This window comes from Camelus ferus, chromosome 17, assembly GCF_009834535.1.
Source record: "Camelus ferus isolate YT-003-E chromosome 17, BCGSAC_Cfer_1.0, whole genome shotgun sequence".
Classification (NCBI taxonomy): Eukaryota; Metazoa; Chordata; class Mammalia; order Artiodactyla; family Camelidae; genus Camelus; species Camelus ferus.
The window spans coordinates 25,351,129-25,372,245 of record NC_045712.1 but is presented as its reverse complement, the minus strand read 5'-3'; the positions used below and the strand labels follow the sequence as shown (position 1 = coordinate 25,372,245).

The 21,117-nt window shown below is 56.7% G+C and overlaps 2 protein-coding genes across 2 annotated transcripts; both read right to left on the bottom strand.

The window, feature by feature from the left end:
* CAMKV (CaM kinase like vesicle associated) lies at nt 1-11,614 on the bottom strand. Its single transcript, XM_032458481.1, has 11 exons — nt 11,448-11,614; nt 4,304-4,412; nt 4,074-4,205; nt 3,812-3,886; nt 3,458-3,596; nt 3,194-3,314; nt 2,964-3,039; nt 2,730-2,866; nt 2,531-2,609; nt 2,206-2,293; nt 1-1,910 (listed from the first exon to the last, which is right to left on the bottom strand). Exons 2-11 carry the CDS (start codon nt 4,396-4,398, stop codon nt 1,347-1,349), a joined length of 1,506 nt encoding a protein of 501 aa, XP_032314372.1. The 5' UTR covers nt 4,399-4,412; nt 11,448-11,614; the 3' UTR covers nt 1-1,346.
* A 3,330-nt stretch (nt 11,615-14,944) lies between these two features.
* Nucleotides 14,945-18,697, bottom strand: LOC102519592. The gene has a single exon (XM_006174176.2). It carries the CDS (start codon nt 18,695-18,697, stop codon nt 14,945-14,947), a length of 3,753 nt encoding a protein of 1,250 aa, XP_006174238.2.
* Between the last annotated feature and the right edge of the window lie 2,420 nt (nt 18,698-21,117).

Below are 21,117 nucleotides of genomic sequence, written 5' to 3'. Positions count from 1 at the left end.
GCTTTGGCAGAGTGACATTTATTTGCCAGGTTCAGCAGGCACACAGCCCACCAACCTTCATACACCAGAGCAGACCCACAGGCATGCAGGGAGAAGGGCAGGACTACCCCCGAGTGCCAAGCGAGGGCTGGGACCAGTATGGCTGCCCGTCCAGGCTGTAGTGGGGTCTGACAAAGGGCACCTGCCAGGAACCTCCATCATGAAACTGGGGAGCTTTATTCTACTCCCTCATCCCAGCAAACGCAACTCAGCATGGTTCAGAGGCACCTGGGCCTCTCTCCCAGCCTTGATAGAAGGGGAAGTGGGTCATAGACATAGAGAGTGTTCCTCTCTATTTTGTTGTTGAATTGGGAGAGCAGAAAGTCTGCCCCTGTGAAGGGCAGACCCCTAAATAAGACTGCAGGACACTGCCATGCAGCAGGCCCCCCAGGATGGAGAGAATGGTGGACTGAGCCTGAGGGGGGCCATCTGGGAAGAGCCAGGAGATGTTAACCTTCCTTCTTTGGCCCATGGTAAGGACCCAGCTAGACTGGTATACTAGGTGCTGGGCCTACTCTGCCCTCCCAGGTCTCATTGCCACATCCTAATTGCTCCTCCTCCCTCTTACAGGCTCATGAAGCTCAGGGCACAGGGCAACCCACTACAGGACCCAGGAGGGCAGGAAACAGCACTAGGGTCTTGGGAGAGACTTCCCAGAGACAAAAATGGAAGCTTCTACCCTCTAACTCTCTTTCATTTCTGAAGACCCCCACGGCTACCAAGCAGTGCCCCCAGTCATGCGACTAGTCTTGTCTAAAAGCCTACTGCCCTAGATGATTGCATTCTCTGTACCAGCCTGTTTCCACTCCTAGAGCAGCACACATACCACAGGCACATACCTTCATGTGCAAGAGCCTAAGACCGCTGACAGGGCCTCGCTGGAGGACCAGCTCTCAGGGCAAGGCCACCCAAGTTTAGGGCCTGGGAGAGGATGGGACTTGCAGGGCCGGCCAAGGGGAATTGTGAGGCAAAAAGGGAAGAGGGAGGGGAGCAGGGACCTCCTGAGTATCCCTAGAGCAGCATCCCACAAGGAACAGAAACTGATAAAGCTAGCAAAAGACAGAAAAGCCACAAGGAATCCATGCAGGGGCTGGGGCTGGTCCTGCTTCTGGCCTGCCCACCACTCAATGCACATACCCACAGGAGATGAGACTGCTCTCCTGTGGCCCCCAGACATGCCCCATGCTAGGAGGCAGGGGCGGGGGGAGTGAGGGCATCATGCCAGTGACTCTATGTACAGTGAGAAGCCCCTCATCCACTCTCCCACCCTCTTGCCCATCCCCCGCCCCCCCCACCAGTCTGCCCACTCAGCTGGCCTCCTCCCTCCGAGACTCCTGGGCAGAGCCAGCAGCCTCTTCCCCTTTACTAGAGGGTGGAGCCTGGCCTGTTGCGCCCCCTGGGGCTGTGCTGTCCGGCTGGGCTAAAGCCGGCCCAGGGGTGGCAGCAGCTTTGGTGGCCGGTGTGGCACTGCTTTGGGTGGTGCTCTCTTCCATGGCTGGTGTGGCTCTCCCATCAGTAGCTGGAGTAACACTTCTGTCAGTGGCTGGGGTGACACTCCCATCAGTGGCTGGAGTGATGCTCCCATCAGTGGCTGGGGTGACACTCCCATCAGTGGCTGGGGTGGTACTGCCATCTGTGGCTGGGGTGGCACTACGGTCTGCGGGGGCTATATTATCACTCTTTGCAGCATCACCCACTGTGGCTGGGGTGGCACTGCCCCCAAGAGCTGGGGCAGCTCCACTTGCAGCAGTGGCCCCACCTGCAGCCCCAGGAGTGGCAGTGTCTGTGGCTGGGGCAGACTGGGCTGCAGCTGTGCTGGACTGCTCCGGTGCCCTGAGCCGTTTCATGAGGGTGGTCACTCGGACAGCCTTCTGAAAGGACAGTGGATAGAGGCTCAGAGTGAAGCTTATGGAAGCTGTATCCATTCCTTCCCCAGAGGCCAAACCCAGACCATTCCATAGTGCCCCGGCTGCCTCTGACCACCCCAGGGCCAGGAACCCAGCTGCTCAGCACACCTGCTTCAAGTAGTAACAGTGGCTCCAGCTACACCTGATGTTTGAAGAAAAGCCTGTGTGTGGCTACAGGGATGTGATGCAGGCAAGAAAACTATGGCGCCAGAAAGAGCTCTTGAGATCAAGCCAGAAAAGGGAGGCATCCAAGCCTTACCTTCCACTTAGCCCTGGCAAAGTTCTTTTCAATCTGGGCACAGACACCGTCCTTGATGTTTTTATCAGAAGCAGCATTGCCAGAAATCCTGGAAAGAGTGCAAGTGCGTCTGGATCTGAAGGAGTATGGCCTTCATGGAGATTGTACCCAGCCCTTCCCTTGTAAGATCAAGGGATTACCAGGCAGACCCTCTGGGCTGGCCTGAGCTCTGGGTGCCCTTCCAACCCCAACTCGAGGCCTCAAGTATGGAGGCTGCTAAGTGTGAGGAGGACAGAGGCCAAGGGAACCCTGGCCTCTCCTCCCATCCTTCCCGGGCCCTGCTCACCACTCATGGGAGATGGCTTCTTCCGCAGTGATCCGCTGGTCTTGCTCCACCTCCATCAGCCTTGTGACCAGGTCTTTGGCTGGGGAGAAAACCAGAGAGAGCTAGACATGGGCACCCCATCTCACTGTCTAGAGGGGATGAGTGGGCTGGGGGTTAGGATCAGAGTCCATCAGAGAAGGCTGAGAGCAGGTCTCCTCACCAGCCTGAGAAATGTCATCCCAGTATGGAGAGTCAAACTCATAGTCGCCAGCCAGGATCTTGCGGAAGAGATTCTTATCATGGTTCTCATAGTCATCTTCCTCCACCTCCTCGTAGAAAGGTGGGTTCCCTGAAAGCCTTCATGGAGGGCCAAGGGCAGGGTCACTGGAAGGCCATGGACACAGACCCCCCACCCCATCTGGCTGCAAGCTTGTTTGCCGGCTCATCCACTTACAGGATGTACATGATGACTCCAATGGCCCAGCAGTCCACAGGGCGTCCATATCGCTGCCGGCCTACCACCTCCGGGGCTGCAAACAGTGTCCACCTGCTGGTCAATATCAGGCCTGGCCAGGCCTTGTACCACTCACATCCATTTCCTGGGATGGGGACTTCCTTCCCCCCTACCCAGAGCCACTCCTTAAAGGCTGTCTCCCACCCTGCCCTGCCCCACCCCCTGCTTGCCCAGGTACTCGGGGGTCCCACAGGGCTCCTTGATCAGGCCATTCTCTAGCTTAGCCAGGTGAAAGTCGCTGATGACGATCTTTGAGTTCTTCAGCCGATTGTAGTAAACCAGGTTCTCCAGCTGCTCAGGCCAGGAATGGCATATGGGTGGGCAGAGGAAGACACCATGGAAATCTCAGAGGCTGGACCAAGGCCCCAAGGTGCAGCCCATCCCAGCCCCAGGCCGGCTGCCTCCTGACCCTTTGACCTGGCTACTATCCTCACCTTGAGGTTCCTGTGCACGATCTTGAGTGAGTGCAGGTAGGCCACTGCCTCCAGGACCTGCCGCACCACGTTGCTTGTGTCTCGCTCCGAGTAGTAGCCCTGGTCCAGGATCCAGTCAAACACCTCCCTCCCCGTGGCCCTGAAGGACACCAGCCCCTGAGCCCGGCGTGGGCAGAATTGGGGGTAGGGCAGGAGCATGTGGGTAGGCTGCCTACACCAGGCAGCTGGCTGGGCAAGGCACAGAGACCTGAGACCCCAAGGATCCAGAAGGAGGGGCTTTCCCCGGCTGCAGAGGGCAGAGCAGGTAAAGACCCTGGGGACTGAGTAATCCCGGAAACCCAGACCCACACTCACAGCTCCAAGAAGATAAAGTACTCCTTGCGGGTCACAAACACATCCACCAGTTGCAAGATGTTGGGATGCTTCACCCTAGCAGCAGAGAGGAGAGCCAATAGTTAGGGCTGGGTAAACTCCTAAGAGAGGCTCTGGTTGCCACTGTGGACCACAGCAGACTAACTAGCCAGAGGCTGGTACTGCTTGAAGCTACCAGCCCTTGAAGCCCTTACCTGCTGCCTCCCCTACCCTACCTCACCCCACCCCCAGGCCTCACACTCACATCTTGAGGATGCCTATCTCGTTCTTGGCTGCCTTCCGCACCTTGCGGCCGTCCCGCTTCTGGAATTTCTTGCAGGTGTGTAGCTTGCCTGTCGTCTTGTCCTTGGCCCGGAAGATCTCACAGAACTCCTCACTGCAGCCAGCAGGCACTCCACTCAGCACGGGCTATATTCTGTGCCCCTTTCCGCAGCCCTTGCCTGCCCACCCTTGCCCAACAGACCCGGCACTCACGTCTTGATGACCTGTCCCAAGTCATATCTGTCGGTCACCTCCGACGGCTGGTTATAGTTCTTCTTGTCGCCGAGAGTCACACACCCAAACGGCATTGCCAGGCTCTGAGCTGGGGGCAGGTTGGGGTCTGGCTCAGCTGTACTACTCCCCACTTCTCCTTGCACACAGAGGTTGCCTTTGGGAGACCCCAGTCTGATTCAGACCAGGCCAGGGGCAGAGTCTGCACCAGGAAGGGCTGGAGGGTGGTCAGGCTCGGATCCTAGCCCTGCTTTTCTGGCCACACCTCCAGCCACTCAGTTTGGCTGCTCAACTGTGACAGACCCTGCTTATGAAAAATGTATTAAACTGACATATCAGGGAATCATTTTGCATTATATGTAATCAAAAGAAGATTTATCAAATGATCTGTTTAAATTTCAGTTGTTTCCCAGATGAAGGGGACTCTAACTACTGACCCATCAGAGAGTCATCTCTGAAAGTCTGATGATGCCAAATGTTGGCAAAGATGTGGAGAACATGAGCACTGCTGGTGGAGGACAAGTCTCCCCTCTGCAAAACAATTTGGTAAAACTACTGAAGTCTGAAGTCAAACATACCCTATGAACCAGCAATCACACTGCTATATAGATGCCCTACAGAAACATGTCCATTTGCGCAGCAGGACATTTCATACAAGGATGCTCATGGCAGCAATTACCCCAAACTGGAAACAGACCAAATATCTATCAACAGCAGGATGTACTGTGGTAGAGTCACACAATGAAATATTATACAACAATGGAAATGAGGAGCTATATCTGTAGCCAACCACATGGTCAATCTCATCAATGCTGTGGAGTGAAAAAAAAAAAAATACAAAGAGCGTGACTCTACCAAAACAGAGTTCAAAACAGGCACAACTAACCTATACTGTCTAATGTTGCAGACATACTGGTAAAACTATATATAAAGAAACACTAGGAAATAAATACCATGAGTCCAAGAGCAAGAGAGAGGTTGTGATTGAGTCAGGTCACATGTGGGAATTCTGCAGGACCTGTTTCTGAACCCGAGTGGTGGGTTCAAAGGGGTTCCCTTTACAATTTGTTAAAACCTGCTTACAAGTTTTAGGCACATTCCTAGATTTTGGTCATATTTCATAATTTAAAAATATTTGTAAAATTATGGCCATCCATACTGAAGAATACTTGGTAGCTACTAAAAAGAATTAAATAGATCTAAATGTGCTTCTGTAGGACAGTCTCTGAGATATGTAATAAATGAAAAAGCAGGGAACAGAATGGTGGGTAAAGTGTGCTGCATTTGGGTAAATTTTTTTTAATTTATATACTAGTGTTTACTCACCAACTCTTTTCTGGAAAGACACCTAAGAAAATAAACGTTCTCTTTGGGGTAAAGAATTGGATGTCAGAGAAGCAGATTTATATCTATCACTTTTTAATTTTGTTGGATTTTCACTGTGATTACTTTGATCTGATAAATATCACATTCAGGCACAGTGTTTGGGGGATCTCTCAGAGGGAGAACCCCTATCTGGGGAGAGAAGTGAGGAAAGGCTTTAGGGAAGAAGCAGCATTAGGGCTGGGCCTTAGAGGGAAAGGATTTGCCAGCAGGTGTGCAGGGGTAATGGTCCGGAAAAGCAAGACAAGCCTGCCTAGTGCCTGACTGCCAGGGTCCATAGGAAACCTGGGCAGTGAGGTCCAGGGGAAAGGCCCAGGCCAGGGGTGGGTGTCCCAGGTAGAAAAGTGACCACACCCAGCTGACTGCAGTAGGTTCCAGGCACTCTGGCACCCGGAGCATGGCGCCCCACGGGTCTACAACCCTACCAGCCCAATCCTCATCTGCGGTGCTGAATGGACTGGCTCCAGCACCCAAAGGAAAAGGCACTCACAGCCCTTGCTCAGAAGTAAACTTCAGAAGGGGAGTTGGTGACAGTGTCTGGACCTTTGCAGACCTGACCTAGAGTCTGCCTCCATAATAGCTGGTCAGTGTGACAGTGGGGTGGCAACAAGCTTCACACTGAGGCTGCATTCAAACTGCTCTGCCTCTGCTGACTGTGCAGTCTCCATCCATCCTGATTAGCACCTGCTTTGCAAAGGGCTTGGGCTAGGGCTTTGGCTACCCAGATGTCCCCCTACCTGGAGTGACTCACAGCCACAAGGTAGTTGGGGAGAGAGGAAGCCACCACCAGAGGAAGCAGCTTGGTCAGAGGGACTCTGCCAGCCATGATCAAAGGCCAGGACCCACACAACCCCCTGGCCAGCCCTGGCTGCTGCTTGCTTCCTCCCAGTGGGAAGTGACCACTTCCCAGGGGTCACAGTCCTGAAATTTCTCCCTCAAATTTGCCCTCCGCATTAGGGAATAAATTCCATCATTCCCTGATCCAGGTTCTTTGGGCTCAGGGAACACAAATGCATTTCATCAGTGTGATTCAAGCCAGGGCTTAAGCCATCTTGTGAGGCACTGCGGAGGCAAACAAGAGAAGCTTTGAAGATCATCCCCGGCTGCGTATCTTTGCCGCCATGGTCACAGCCCTGCTCCTGCATCTGCCAGGGAGTAGCATGTGGTTAGAATCCCACTCTCACAGCTGAGAACAGAGGCACGGCCACCCACCACTGCTGGCCACCCATCTCTATGCCCTAACAATCCAGGGGAGGGGGCTGGCATCAGTCTCCTCAATGGCTCTTATGTGCAGTGATTCTCTTCCCAGGCTGCGATCCAAGGGCTGTATACTGGGCAAGAGAGTGGTACCTTAGCCCACAGGTCCTCCAGGAGGACCGGGAGGGGCCTGTGTCCCAGCTCTGTTATTCTGATTACACCACTGCCTCTGGCAGGAATGCCCTTCCCCCAAAGCCTCCCATCAGTATCCTATTTGTCATGGTACAGTTATTTATAACATAAAAAAATCAGCAACTACCTAAACAATCAACAACAGGTAACTCGCCAGCTCAACTGTGTCCACTCAACGGCAGGAAGTATGGGCACTGGCAAGGCACTGCCCACTTGGGCCTCCCTGTGAAGCAACCTCCACACAGGCTAGGTGCTGAGACCAGGGCTAAATCTCTTCTTTCGTTGTGCTATCTGACATAATAAGGTTGTTTGTGCCACAGATTGTCTACAACAATCCTGAAGCTCTTGAATCAAAATGGCCCTTCCCTGAGATAACTTCCACAACCTCCACTTCCCCCTACCCCACGCCAACAGCTCCCTGCTCAGCCACGTGGCGTGGGAGGTTTTGTATAAGCCTGTCCCTGATCTTGGCCCAGCTTTCGGCCGTGCATATGCACTCATGCCCACAGGGACCCAGGGCTGGTCTTGGGGGTTTGTCTCCCCGACAGAAATCTGGGCCTCTGCTCTGTCACATCAGCCTGGAGCTAGACCCTAAAACCTTATGGCAGGGGGTGGAGTGGATCTGCCTTCCCCCTACCATGGCTGCACTGATCTCAGCCAGTGACTGCTTCTCCTCACCAGCATCACTGCACTCACTTTTGCCTCCACCTCCAACCTGGCCCCAGGGCAAAGAGAGGAGAAAGGGGGGCTGCTTCTGATTAGCGTCTTGGTCTCCTCCACCCCCACCCACTTTACCATCTGCTACCCACTGCTGCTGCCTGGGAGGCTTCCAGTGTGGTGTACGTACCAAGCCCCTGACACCTGCTTGCAACAAGGGGGTCCCTGGCCCCAAAGTTGGGAGTAACAGCCGAGGGACAGCTTTAAGAACAGCAGAAGGCCAGACAGAAAGGGGGTTTGCATTTCTCACCCCCATGGCCTGAACAGCCCAGATTCCACATCCAATAGTAGAGCGCTCTCCTCCCGTGACACAGGACCCGGGCTAGGCCTCAGTCCCACGCTGGGACATGGGAGGGCACAGAAGCCCCATAGCACTGTTTCCCTTGAGACATGGTTCCTTCCATCCTCTGCAGAGAAACTGAGAAGTTGAATGTTGTGTACAGGGGGCTGTCCAAAGGGAGCTTGGGGGAAGTGCAGAGCCTGGGGGAGCCTCTAAGGGAGTCTGAGGGCCAAGCATTCCCTAGCCACTGCCTGCTCCTCAGGTCTGACCCCTCAGACAATGCTGAGGGAGCCTCTGCCTGTTGGTGCCTTGGTAATAAATGGTCCCCTAGGGGCCCTACTGCAGCCTAAGGCAAGCAGGGCCCAGGGGGAGCTGGAATGGGACAGAGGCCAGCTCCAGAGGCTGAAGGGTCCCACATTAGAGTCCTAGCCCCTCCTGCACTGGGTTCAGCCTGGTTCAGGCCATAGCTTTCGTAGCCATAATCAGGAGTTTCCTGCCACCCTGGTCCTCTCCATGTGGGGCTCCAGGCCTTGCAGCAAATCTAGAAAGGCCCGGAGAGGCCCAGGAGGCCTCTGGTTGCCTCCCAACAACTAACTGTGGGCAACACCTCCTGATTTAGTGGTAGCTGTGAACACCAGTCTGCAAGCACCCGCTCCCCTTCCCTGCTCTCCTCTCAGGGACCGGGCCTGGGCTTCCTGCTGTAATAGACGTGCCTAGGCCCAAGCCCTGCGCAGGCGACAGCCAAGTCTTCAGCAACAGGACAGGCAGAATCAGAGACTTCACTCTTAGTGTTTAGTGTAACAAGACAGAGTCCAGCTTCCTGCCCACTATCCAATTGCTTTAGGTAACTGGGCAGGGTGTTGCCCTGGCTGGGCCTCAGGCTCTAGCTAAACCATGGTCCATAGTTTCTACTGACTCTCTCCTGTCTAATGAGGGAGGATGTGGGGGCGGGGTGCTCTCTAGTCTCAGGGGTGGCACACAATCCAGTGCTACCTCCAGAAAGTTCAGCCTTCAATATGCAGGCAGAGCCAAGAGCCAATTGGCCCCTTCCAGGCACCTGGAGTTCCAATCTTTGAGCCCCTGAAGGAAAATCCACTAGGGGCCCTGCTTCCCTGTGGGTGGAGGAGGGGGAATGCAGGGAAGGCCCCAGAGTAAAGGGTTGCTATGGTGATGGAAGTTTTTAAAAAGGGGAGGGGAGGGGAGAGATGTTGTTTAAACCCTTTCTCCAAGAATTCCCTGAGACTTTGGCCTGATTCCTTCCCCATGGGTTCTGTGACCCTGGTCCCTGTGAAGAAAGGGGCAGTGGGGAGTTGCGAGACTTTAGAAAAGAGAGAGGGGGCAGGGACACAGAGAGACAAAGGCAGAACCTGCAATGGAAGGGGAGCAAAGAGGCGACAGAGTAAAAAGGACACAGGCACAAGGACACAGGAGGGAAGGGGGGCAGGGGGGTTGAAGGGGCCCATGGGTGCCCAGCAGGGCCCTAAGGCCTCCATGACCATGTGCTCTGAACACCTGGGCCAGGAGCTGCCCCTGGTGCCTGGACCTTTGAGAAGGAACCCTCCTGTATCCCCCTAGACATGCACTGAACGTGGTGTGGGACAGCAGTAGCCCTGTGGAAGAGGCCAGCTGTTGCAGTCCCCTCAGTTGGAACAGTTCCTCAGCCCCTCTCCCTGTCATCACGGCAGCTTAGGTAAGGCAGGTCCACCATGTTGAAGGCACAGGCATGGGGGATGGAAATGAAGCTTGGAGACCTGGCTGTTTCACTTTACAGCGCCTCCTCTCAGCTGACCCAGCTATGCCTAGACTCCCCAGCCACCCCCAACCCGATCCACTGTCCTCTAGAGGCCTTGGGTCCCCAGGGCCTCTCTTGCAGCTCAGCCTAATTCCCTGTCACCGCCATCCCCCTCCCCAACAATGGATTCTGTCTGAGGGCCAGAAACAGCACCCTGAGCAACCTAGAAATAGGATAACAACTACACAGCATTCCCCCTCCCACTCGGCCTCAGTTTCCCTGGATGGAGATCACTGACTCTGTGGCCTTCTCCCAGGGCAAGGACTGCCCACCTGCTAGTGAGTGGTGGCCAGCACAAGGGCTGCCGAGAAGGGCCAGTAGCTGATACAGGAAAGGCAGCCTATGGCACCTGAGGGCCCACATCAAATGCTGTAAAAGGGAAAGGAGCCTCTGCTCCACCCCAGGGCCAGCCTGACACTGAGGGGAGTGGAGACATCAATTCCCTACTTGAGGAAACTGGGGCCCAGCAGGTGCCCAAAGCTGATAGGACTCAATTGTGGGTGAGGGCACCAGGTCACCACAGGCGGTCCTTGGGGGGCTTAAAGCCTGGGCCTTGGAGGAGGGTCAGAACAAGGGCTGGACTGCTGCAGACTGAGGTTTTGGTGAGGGACAGAGAGCCCAGCTCCCTACGAGGGAACCTGGTGGAGCAAGCTCTGCCTAGGGGGTGAGGACAAAAGCAGTTTGGTAGAGCTATGGGGGACTGGGAGAGCCTAGGGTCTCTGCCAGACACCACAGGCTGGGGAAGGCAGAAACTCAGTCGCTCATTGTTCACCCAGCCAGCCAGGGGCCCTGCTCCCCATCGTGCTGCCACCCTGACCCCCTTCCCCAGTGCTGCTGACTCGCCCCCGCTGGCACAGCAACACACATGCGGAAGGCACACGTGTGAGCACCAAGCCCCGCACCTCCCAGCAGAAACATGTGCGTCCCCCACCCCCACTGCGCAGCTCTGGGTGGGTGCCCTGGACACCCGGCGGGCCCCCGTGTTAAGGCTCGGAAGCTGGATCTTGGCTTGGGGGCTGCTGGTCCCCAGGGGCTTGAGCCTCCTCCCCCACCCCGCAGCAGCCCCGCCCAGCCCCCTTCAGGTTTTCGCCCATAAAGAACTCTCCGTTGTCATGGAAATTAGTGACTGCTTCGCGGGAGGGAGGGGGCCGGGGGCAGTTGGGAAGGGCTGGAGGCGGCTCTGGGAGTCCGGAGGGGCAGCTGAGCCCTCGGCCCCTACCGCCAAGGGGCACCACAAATGTTGGAGGGTTAATGTTTTCACAATTAGGAGCCCAGCGAGACGGGGGGTAGGATGGGGAACAAGAAGGGGAGACTGGCCTAGACTTGAGTCTTACAGGTTTCCCCTGGGACCCCCGAGCCGTCCGAGGTGACGGGGAACTTTAGCCCAACCCCGCACGCCGAACCCCGGATCTGCAGAGCCCGCGTGCTCTGCCCCCGCCGGGACCCCAAGCCCTCGCAGCACCCCCGCGCACTTGGCTACCCGAACCTCGAGCCAAAGACCCAATCCTCTAAGACCCCACAATATGCGTTCGGGGGGCGCCCCCTCTTCCTGGCTCACCCCTCACCTGCAGCGCTGGTCTGTCACAGAGAGGAAGCGATCGCGGGTTCAGAGGGGCTCCGAGGGCTCCGGGGGAGGCGAGCAGAATCCGCTCCGGGCACGCGGGGCAGACGCGGCGCCAGCTGCAGCCACTTCGGCTTGCGAACCTCCAGCATCTCCCGCCGCTCGCCTGCATCGGATTCGCACCCCGGGCCGGGGGCGGGTTGGGGGCGGGCTGGGGGCGGGGCCTCCCTCAACAGGCTCCGCCCCGACCCTGGAGGCGCTTGAGGCTGGAATCCCACTCGAAAGCCGGCTGATGAGGGGTAGCAGGAGTCGGTGAATACTAGCCTGCCGGGCCGGGGCCCGGCTCTCAAAGGCTCTCCTAGGCCCTCGGACTGACGGGGAATCAGGGACCTGAGGGGCCTTCCTATGCCCATTGTAGAAGGTGTGGGGAAAGTCTGAGTCCTGGAGCTGCACAGGAGTGTCTTGGCAGGTCCCTAAGCAAGCGGCGCTCACAGCTCCCAAAACCTGACTCAAAGAGCAGAACCCACTTAGAAGAACCAAGTGGGCAGTCGCTAGGGCAAGCTGCACTACAGACTGCCCCCTGCCCAGCTAATAAACACACGGGGAGGGGAGTACAAGTGAGGGCTCCACACCTTGGTTGGCAGTGTCCTCCCTACACTACCCTCCCCTCCTGAAAGGTCAAAGCCTTTCCCTTCCCCATGTCCCAGCCAGGGTGGCTGACTGAGTCTGCCCCCTCCTGTGTGGCACTGAATTTCCCAAGCTATAAATGTTACCTATGACATGGTGTAGACTCTGCTTTCTTTCCAGTTTAATCCCCCTTGAACGTTGCATTAGTGGCATCCCTATTGGTGGTCTGGGCTGGCATATGGGGATACAGGAAAACAATAGCACCAAGGTGCCCCACCAACCTGGCCCCTGATGGGAGGAGGCAGAGAATTGCCAGGAAGTCCTAGGCCATTTCTCTGTCCCTTGTCAGGGAGGCACAGGGACCTAATGCTTGCCCTGCCACCTTCACAAGCCTTGAGGCCACTTTTTGAAGGTCAGGCTTAGGCTTCTCTATGCCTGGAGTTGGGTGCCAGCCCGCACGAACCCGCTCAGTGAGCCTTCTGACCTCATCCTGGGTGGGATCATCTCCAAGCCCTTGGCCATGTTGAATAAGTCTCCCCTGCATAGTTCCCCATAGCTGCTGATAGGAGCAACTACCCAAGTGAGGAAGTTAGGGCTGGGGCTGTGGCTAGAAGTCTAGTCTGGGAGATGACTGCTCAAACAAGACCCCTTCAATATCTATCTCCAAAGTGGGTGTTGAGGAGGAGTCCTTCACATCCTTCCCTGGCTTTGGGTCACCTCTTCCAGGCCAGGCTCCCTGGGCTCTGGGTGGTCTGAATCACGGCACCAGCTCCACCCGTGAGTAGGAATCTCCTGGCAAGCTGGACACCTTGTGCCCAGGGCTAAAGGCACAAGAGCCTGTGTGGCATCTCGGTATGCTCAGTTCGTGTCTGCAGAATGAATAAATGGCCTGGCTCTCAGTCCTTCCTGCTGTCTGCCCACTGTCATTGAAACAGTGGTTCTCTGAGTTCTCTGGTACAGCTGAACCATGGCTTGCTGACCCCACACACGTCACACACATTTTCTGCTTTTCCTGAAGGTCACGACCATCCAGGCACAGAGAAGCTGGGCCAGAGAGAAGCTGAAATGTGGGGGATTTAGAGGCAAGGAAGAGGTAGCTCGGGAGAGCCCTGCCTACTGCTGGCAGTGCTCCACCTCTTCTTGGTCCCGTGCACACTCCATGTGCCTGTGGGTGAAAGCACGTGGCAGGGTGTATGTGCACACGTGTGAGTACATCTGTGTGTGTGTGTGTGCTCTTATGCCATGGGAGATGGCAAGAGCACAGTGTGTGTGGTGGTGCCTAGGGGCATGTGTGTTTGCATTCTGTGTGCACCCAGGCATGCCTGCTGGCGTGGGCACATGGACGCTGTAGCTAGTCCCTAGAGCCATGGGTCCCCTTCCTGCCTGACACAGGCCTCAGGATTGTGGAGGCTGACTCAGGGTGTGACAGCAGGACATAGGAAAAGGGTGGACCATGCCCAAGGGTGGACAGGCGCTAGGGTGACCCTATATCATAGGCTATTTCTAGGGCAGCCCCTCACTCTCAGATGTGTGTGGGTGTAGCCGGGTCTTTGCCCTTTGTGGCAAGGGCAACCTAAAAACAAGAACCCAGGGTTGGGACAGGGGTATGGCTTGTCCCTCAGCTCCCAGCCAGAGGGGCACAGGCCAGGTAGGGCTTCAGTGTTTTGGCTTCAACCTGCAGCTGCCCTCCAGGCAGGAAGTAGCAACACCAGCTGAATGCCTCCTCTCAGCTCTTCCAGGCCAGGGACTGGGCTGACACAGAGCTTTATTACTCACTGTACTTTTTAGAGCCAGACAAGTTCAGGGGCCATGATTTCTAGCCACCTGCGTGGCCAGAAGGAGGGTGGGAGGTCCTTCAGCACAGGGTGGAGTTGAGGACAGGAGCAGGGGCAGTTGGCATTGGCACTGGCATTGCCCTATAGTCTCTATGAGGATCTCCTGAGGAGGCCTGCACCCCAGCCTCCTTGTGGGCAGAGGCTGCATGGGTTGGGAGGCTGAAGAGGAGAAGGGAGCCCAAAGTGAACAGTTCCAGCTCCCACTGGAGCTAGATAGAGACAAGATTAGGTGTGAGCCTCCATACCTACAGAGACTACAAAGCAGGCCAGAGCCTCCTCCCCCAGTTCAGGTTGTACCTCTCACCCAAGTTCCAGGATTTATCTGCACCACTACCTGGATTTCCTGCCCCAGGACACCAGAAGCCAGCACTCCTATACCTTCAAATTCTGACTGGCTGCTAGAGCCCCTGCCAACACAGCATGGAGCTCCAGCCAAGCTTCAGAATTTAGGTGGTACCTGCATTACCAGGCCAGCTCCCCAAGAAGTCCAGACTCTGACAGGTATCCTCCCTTGGGGGCAACAAATGCTCCCAGCCATCTGTGGAACCCTTTGGCTGTTGTCAAGTTTCCTGGCCTCAGCCCCTTATAGAGGGCCCAAGATGGGGGAAGGCAAGCAGTCTTTTCTTCTGGAGCTAGGGGAGGGGGCTGTTCCCCCCCTTCATGACTCACTCCAGGCTGTGTGGGTTATTACATTATGTTTGAAATTGCCATGGCAACCAGCTGGCAATCAAGGGTAATTGAGCTTGTCGCCAGGGCAACAGGGCAAAACCCACAGCAGCCACTCTCTGTGGTTGCCCTTGGGGTGCAGTAAAGGTCAGGTTAGACCAGGGCCAGTGCCAGGCAAGGGGCTCTGGGGCTCTGGAAGGGATAGGCTTGCCAAGGCCCCTGGAATTCCAGTGTGTGGAAGCAGGGGGTGCCTTGAGAGTGCCAAGCCCTCCATCTCTGATCCCATGCCTGGACTCCTGCCCTTCCCTCCACCACCCTCTGCCTAAAATGTGCCACAGTGGTCAAAGTAAGCAGAACCAGAACTTTTATGTGCTCACAGATGGTGCTTGTAGATGGCCCATGGGCCCTCCTCCTCGTACTCATGGCGGCTGAGCCACAGGCTCTGGAAGGAGTCTCGGGACACCATGATGGAACCTCCGAGCCAAGCAGCAACAGCACGGTGCGGAGAGCCCAGTACAGTGGCACAAGGGCCCAGTTCCTGTCTCAGGCGTTCAGGAAAGCCATTCAACAGGGTGCTACCACCGTCCAGCACCACATTAGCCAGCAGCTGCTCCTGCTGCTTGGTCTCCAGCCGGCTAATACTTAGGAGGGCTAGTTGTGGGAGGCCTGGCTGATTGAAGCCTAGCAGATTGGGCTGGAAGAGGGCCTCGGGGCAGCAGAAGCGCTCAGAGCCCAGCGTGATGACCTGCTTGTCTGGAAGCACAAAGTCCACCCGGGCCTGGGCCTGGGCACGGGCCATCTCGGCTGTCATGTCCATGGCCACATAGCAGCAAGCCTCTTTAATCTGGTTGACCAGCTCTGCCTTGGGTGGTGAGTGGCCACTTGCCAACAACAGCTGAGCCAGGTATTCAGTGAGGTCAGCACCAGCCACATCCAGCCGGTAGGTGTCCAGTGGGGCCAGATCCCCAGTGATGATGGGCGCCACATAGGAAGTGCCATGGCCACTGCCCAGCACCAGCCCAGTGGTGCGCCCATAAGCATAGAGCGCCAGCAGGGCCTGATGCACCGTCTGCATGGCTGGCACATGGAAACGCTCAAAGAGTATTTCAGCTACCTTTTCTCGGTTGGTGCGCGGTGAGATGGGTGAGTCAGCTACCAGCACCGCCAGCTCCTCGGGCCGCACACCCAGCCTGCAGTAGAACAGGTGCTGCCACAGCACCTCCAGCGCATCCCAGTCGGAGACCACTCCTCGATTCAGCACTGAGTAAGAGCCCTCTCGTTTCTCAGGCACTGCATACCTGGGCTGGCTCTGAACCGGGTGCTGGAGCAGCTGTACGCGTGAGGGCACTACACTCAGGACATGGTCTTCTCCAGCCAGTCCACACTTGGTGAAGCCTGTGCCTGTGTCGATCACCACAGCTGCCATGTCCTGGTAGGGGCCCAGAGAGTGGCGGCAGAGCACTGGGGACTGCACTGGCAGGGTGTTCGCGGTGGGCACCAGCTCATAGCAGGCCCCTCGGAGCAGACCAAGGTGTGCGACCACTGGTGAGTGTGTAATGTCCTCAGCTGTCAGCTTGAACCGGGGACCCTGGGGCTCAGGGCCCACCATAGCCATGGGCAAGACCTTGCAACCAGTGCCAGATGTGGTGAATGGGATCAGGGACAGCTGTGCCTCTTGGGCCCTGGGGGAGCAGCCAGGTTGCCAGGATGAGAGCTGATGTGTGCTGGAGCTTTGAGTAGCACTGGCACCAACTTTTTCTCTGTTCACAGAGACACAGGTCTCCTCAGGGGGCAGGGGCACCCGAACCACCCCCACGTGGGTACGGTGGCCCAAGGGCTCATGTTCCTGGCACAAGGTGGAGGCCTGACCAGGTTCCCTAGTGGCAGGGGGCCCTCTTGAGAGGGTAGGCACAGTGGAGGTGGGAGGCACTTGGGAAAAGGGAGGCTGCCCAGTGAGAGAAAGCTGCCTGCCATTAGGTGTCCCAGGAAGAGGGGGCTGACCAGGAAGGCAAGTCCGCTTGGTGGAGGGGGCCTGCTCAGCTAGGGGTGGCTGTCCCGAAAGGTAGGTCTGCCTGGTGTGGGGACAGTGCTCTGCAGAAGGAGGCTGACTGGTTGAAGGGGGCTGTCTGGCTAGGGTACACTGTTCGGCTAGTGGGGGCTGACCACCGAGGGGACCCTGCCCAGCATCTTGGACCTGAGGGTGGTCAGGATGAGGAGTAATGACCTCTTTCTGACTGTTGCTGCCTACATCCTTCTGGAGCTGGGGTCTGGGCACATCCTGGGTTTTGGCTGGTGGTACATACTCTGGGCTCTGCTCTGAGTTCATCCACTGCAATTTCTTGGCCTGGACCATAGAGGTATCCTGCATCCTGGAGGCATCCAGCATCCAGATGGTGTGACTAGCTTCATTTTTTTCAGCATCAGGTTTGGACCAGCCAGGACCATGGGCATGGCTAAGTGTCCTCTCTCCAAATTGGAGGGGCATCCCCAGTGGAATAGGCCCAGTGAGCATCCCCATCCTGATGGGTGTCTCAGTACCAGGGGAGTCCACTGACTCCAGGTTGACCCTGGCCTCCTTGGGAACCAGGGCCACCTCTCGGTAGCTTCCAGATGAAAGGCTAGAGGGCACAGGGCTGGACACCATGGGCGTGGTAGACCAGAGGCTGGAGCGATTGCTGTCAGGGGAGAGAATGGGCATGGCCAATGGCCGGGTAGACAGAAGATTTTCAGAGGCACGGATGGATGAGTGGCTGGGCATGAGGCCCACCAGCACTGCGGGTGAGCCCATGGGGTCATGGCACAGTAGCCCCATCCTGGTATTGCCTGTGGCCATATCAAACACCAGCACACGGTCTTCTACAGCATCCTGGAGCTGACAGGTAGGGGCACTGGAGAGGGGTATCTGCATGGCTTCCCTGGGAGTCTCTGCTGGGGACTGCTTGTGGTAGTTTACTTGGTGGGCAGACAGGGGCACATTGGAGCAGGTGTTGTCGCAAACATTGAAGGGCTGCTGATATGGCTGAGAGCTGCAGATCTCCTGGCTACCCCTCTGGGACTTGGGGGTCCCTAGGGGCCCTGAGCCTGGTTTTGGGCTGCTTGGCCTGGAGGTACAGACCAGGGGCTTCTCCAGTTGGTTTTCAGGCTGCTTGGGTAACACAAGCCTTCTGGCAACCTCGAGCTCCTGGGCCTGGTCTGGGGACTGATTTGGAGTGGGTGCTGGGGTGGGAGGCTCATCCTGAGAATGGAAATTCACTTTGTCCTGGCAGGATGTGACCCCTTTGGAAGACTCCGAGTAGATTGACCATTGATTGCCATAATTCCTGGGCAAGAGGTCTTGGGACAGGTCCTTGGTGATGGCATTAGTATTAGTCAGGGGGTCGAGGTTGCAGGTGTAAGTTTCAACTGCTACTGATACTGGGGTTGTATCCAGAGCTGGAATATTTGCCTGAGTTGAAGCTGGAGGAGCCTGAGTTGGACATGGACACTTGTCCTGGCCCTGATCTTGCACTGGGGCCAGAAGAGGAACTTGGGCTGCAGCTGAGCCATCCTCCCCTGGAAGAAAATAGGGTAGCCACCGGCTCTTTCTAATGCCCATTGGGGCTATCTGATCAGGGCTGCAGGGGCCTCTGCCCCAGCCTACTAGAACTTTAGCTGGAGCCTTGCCCTCCCCCGAAATCTGCACCTGAAGCCGGGAGCAGCAGAGTCCATGCTGGGCCATGTCACTGGTACCGTCACTGCGCGTGCACACAGGTAAGGCCAGGGTCCTGTTCTCCATGATGAGATGTGTTTGGGCTCCCACGACGGGGCTTGGAAACGGGCTAGTGGAGGAGAGGGTCAGGGCATCCTGGGAGGCCTGCTCACAGCCACATTGGGAGCTAACCTCAGCAGGGTCCTGGAGTTGCTGGTGAGTGGGCTTGGGGGTGTGGGTCTGGGAGGCTGGGCCATAGGCCCCATCAGTGATGGCCTCGGTAGACAGTGACAAACCCTGCCTCAAGTATACAGATCCTGAGTTTATCCAGGGTCCCTGGGACCCTCTAAGGCCACCCCCCAGCTGCTGGCTACCAGCCAAGGGTTGGCCCTGGGGGCCCGATGGATCAGGGTCCCCCACTTTCTTGGTGACTTCCATAGTCCTGCTCCATGCCCTAGGTGCCCTGCCCCCACTTCATTGCCATGGCAACTCCACACATCACAGCCCCCAGTGACCTGGGGGAGGGTGACAGAGTGTGGGAAACCAGGGGCCCCACCCCCCTGAGGAGTGGGGGCCTGCGCATGGAACCCTGGGAGACAGAAAGGCCAAGGGATGCCAGTGAAGTCAGCCAACTCTGGACTGGCCTTCTCTCTCCTTGCCAGCCAGGTGGCCACTCGGCCCAGGCCAGCCCTTGCGTGAGGGCAGTGCTCCTGGAGGTGGGAGTGTATATAAGGCCAAGGGAGAAAGGTAGGCAGAGGAGATGCTGAGGAAGCACCTGGGTTCCCAGTCTACCTCAGATGCCAGACTTACTCTTTCTCCCCGGTTCCCAAGTGGCAACTTGAGACTTAAACCCTAACCCAGGGATGCAGTTCCAAGTGTGTGACACGAGGCCCTTTAGGGGTCCAAAGCTCCTTCACCACTCAGTCCTAAGAGGCAGAAGTGGGTGAGGGGCCCAGGCTCAGGCCCAAACTCCCCTCCCCCATGTTCCCCGGCTCCCACTCCAGGGACAGCAGCTCCTTGGCAGTCTTTCTGCTCCAGATGGTTCTCCTCTGCCTGTGCCTCCCAGAGCCCCCTCCCCAGAGCCACATGTCCTTGAGGCCCAGGACCAGTATCCCACAGGGGTGGGGATGGGCACAACTCGGACGGGGGTGGGGCCTCTGCTCAGAATCCTCAAGTCAGAATGTTCTAGCCTTTGTCACATTGTGTCAATTTCACCTTGGCCAGAAGGAGGCTAGAACACTGGGCATAGGCCTAGGCCACAGTGGACACTGGGCCAGTCAAGTCACAATTACAGGATGGGTCATAGTGGGGATACAGTGGTTACAGGGCCATTCTCACAGTGGGCAGAGGGCTCACTACACAGTGGGGGTATGGTGGGTGTGGGACTGGACACACAGTGGGCACAGCTGCATACATAGGGAGGACAAGCTGGACAAAGGAATAAACTTGGAGAGGCATACAGGAAAGGAAGCTGTCAGACCAGGTGGGCAGTTCCACCCTCCATTTCTTAGATGGGCAAACTAAGGGTCAGGGAGGAGTAGGACCTGCCTGGCCCACCATCCCAGGCCCAGATGTGCCCTGCAGCCACAGAGGATAGGCCTAGTTTGGGGCACCACCTATTTCCACAGACCTGGCTCTGGAGTTCTGCCTGGGGCGGGGTCAGACCCTCCACCCTCCCTCAGCTATGAGCTCTGGGTCTCCTCCCTCTGTTGTCCAGGGCTGGCCTTTCAGGCCTCAGTCTTTCCACCTAGGAAACAGGTCTGTGGAGAATTCAGCTGTAGGCTTGTCCTCTGAAGCAGTGTGTTTTCACAGGAGTTAAAAATAGTGCTTACAGTTGGGCTGTGGGGTGTGAAGTGATGTGACCAGGGACCAAGGCTAGCACTGAGCTCCATCTGCACATTCCTGACTCGGGATTGGGCACAGCCTGACTCAGTCATGTCTCAGGCCCCCCGGGACCGCTCTCCCTTCCCCAGATGCTGCCTTCAGTTCCAAATGAGGACAGATGCCTCTGCTTACCACACACCCAGGAAGGTGGCAGAACCCCAGGGTCTGTGGCTTGCATGTGTGTGCATACACACACATACTTGCTGAGCACTGTTAACTTCATTAATCTCTTGCCTGGAGCAAACTGTTTTTTTATATTTTGTTTTGTTTTTCCCCACAAGAGAGATACTAGTAGCAGCCTCTGATGCTCTTGCAGCCCTTGAGCTGGGCTGCACCTGGGAGGGCTGGGGAGGCATGGAGGGAGGACCTGAAAGCTCCTTCCTGTCTGACCACTGAGCCATCCCCAACCTCCTGCGGAAATGAGGCGTAATCCTCCTTTCCAGGGCTGGAGTCCTTGTGAACGACTGACCTGAGAAGGGTGTGGCCTGTGAAGGAGGGACCAAAGAAGGCAGTCTGGAGAGAGGAGAAGGCTCTTCCTACCTGGAAAGCAAACACCCTTGAGAGCAACAAGAAGAGTGACAATTACTGACTGGGTCCTTCCCTGGGCCAGGCAGCGCTGAGCATTGTAACCCAGCTTCACAGCAGTTCAGTGAGCCAGGGACAATCATTCTTATTTTACAAACGAGGAAATCAAGGTAGAGAGGGGAGAGAACTCACAGAGGTCGCAGCTAATGAGTTGTCGAGCCAGAATCCAAAGCCAGGCCACCAGGCTCTAGATACCACACTTCAGGAACCTATGGTGCCACCAATGGGTGCCTGCCCAGGGCCATGTAGGCACGGACCCTCCTGGAGGGGAGTCAACATGCCTTGCTTCTGAGTGCTGCCTCCCCAAGCTCCATCCCACATGGACCTGCTCCTCCTCCCAACAGCTTAGCAGGTGGGCATTTTTAGGAGGGGAGCATTTTTTCCTCATT

Bases quoted from the DNA above. Each gene is read 5' to 3' on its own strand.
- LOC102519592 (XM_006174176.2), bottom strand. From the start codon at position 18,697: ATGGAAGTCACCAAGAAAGTGGGGGACCCTGATCCATCGGGCCCCCAG.
- CAMKV (XM_032458481.1), bottom strand. From the start codon at position 4,398: ATGCCGTTTGGGTGTGTGACTCTCGGCGACAAGAAGAACTATAACCAG. The intron at 3,315-3,457 runs GTGAGGATAGTA...TGGCCTGAGCAG, and splicing joins TCGTGCACAGGAACCTCAAG to CTGGAGAACCTGGTTTACTA. The intron at 2,867-2,963 runs GTAAGTGGATGA...CCCTCCATGAAG, and splicing joins GGAGTCATCATGTACATCCT to GCTTTCAGGGAACCCACCTT.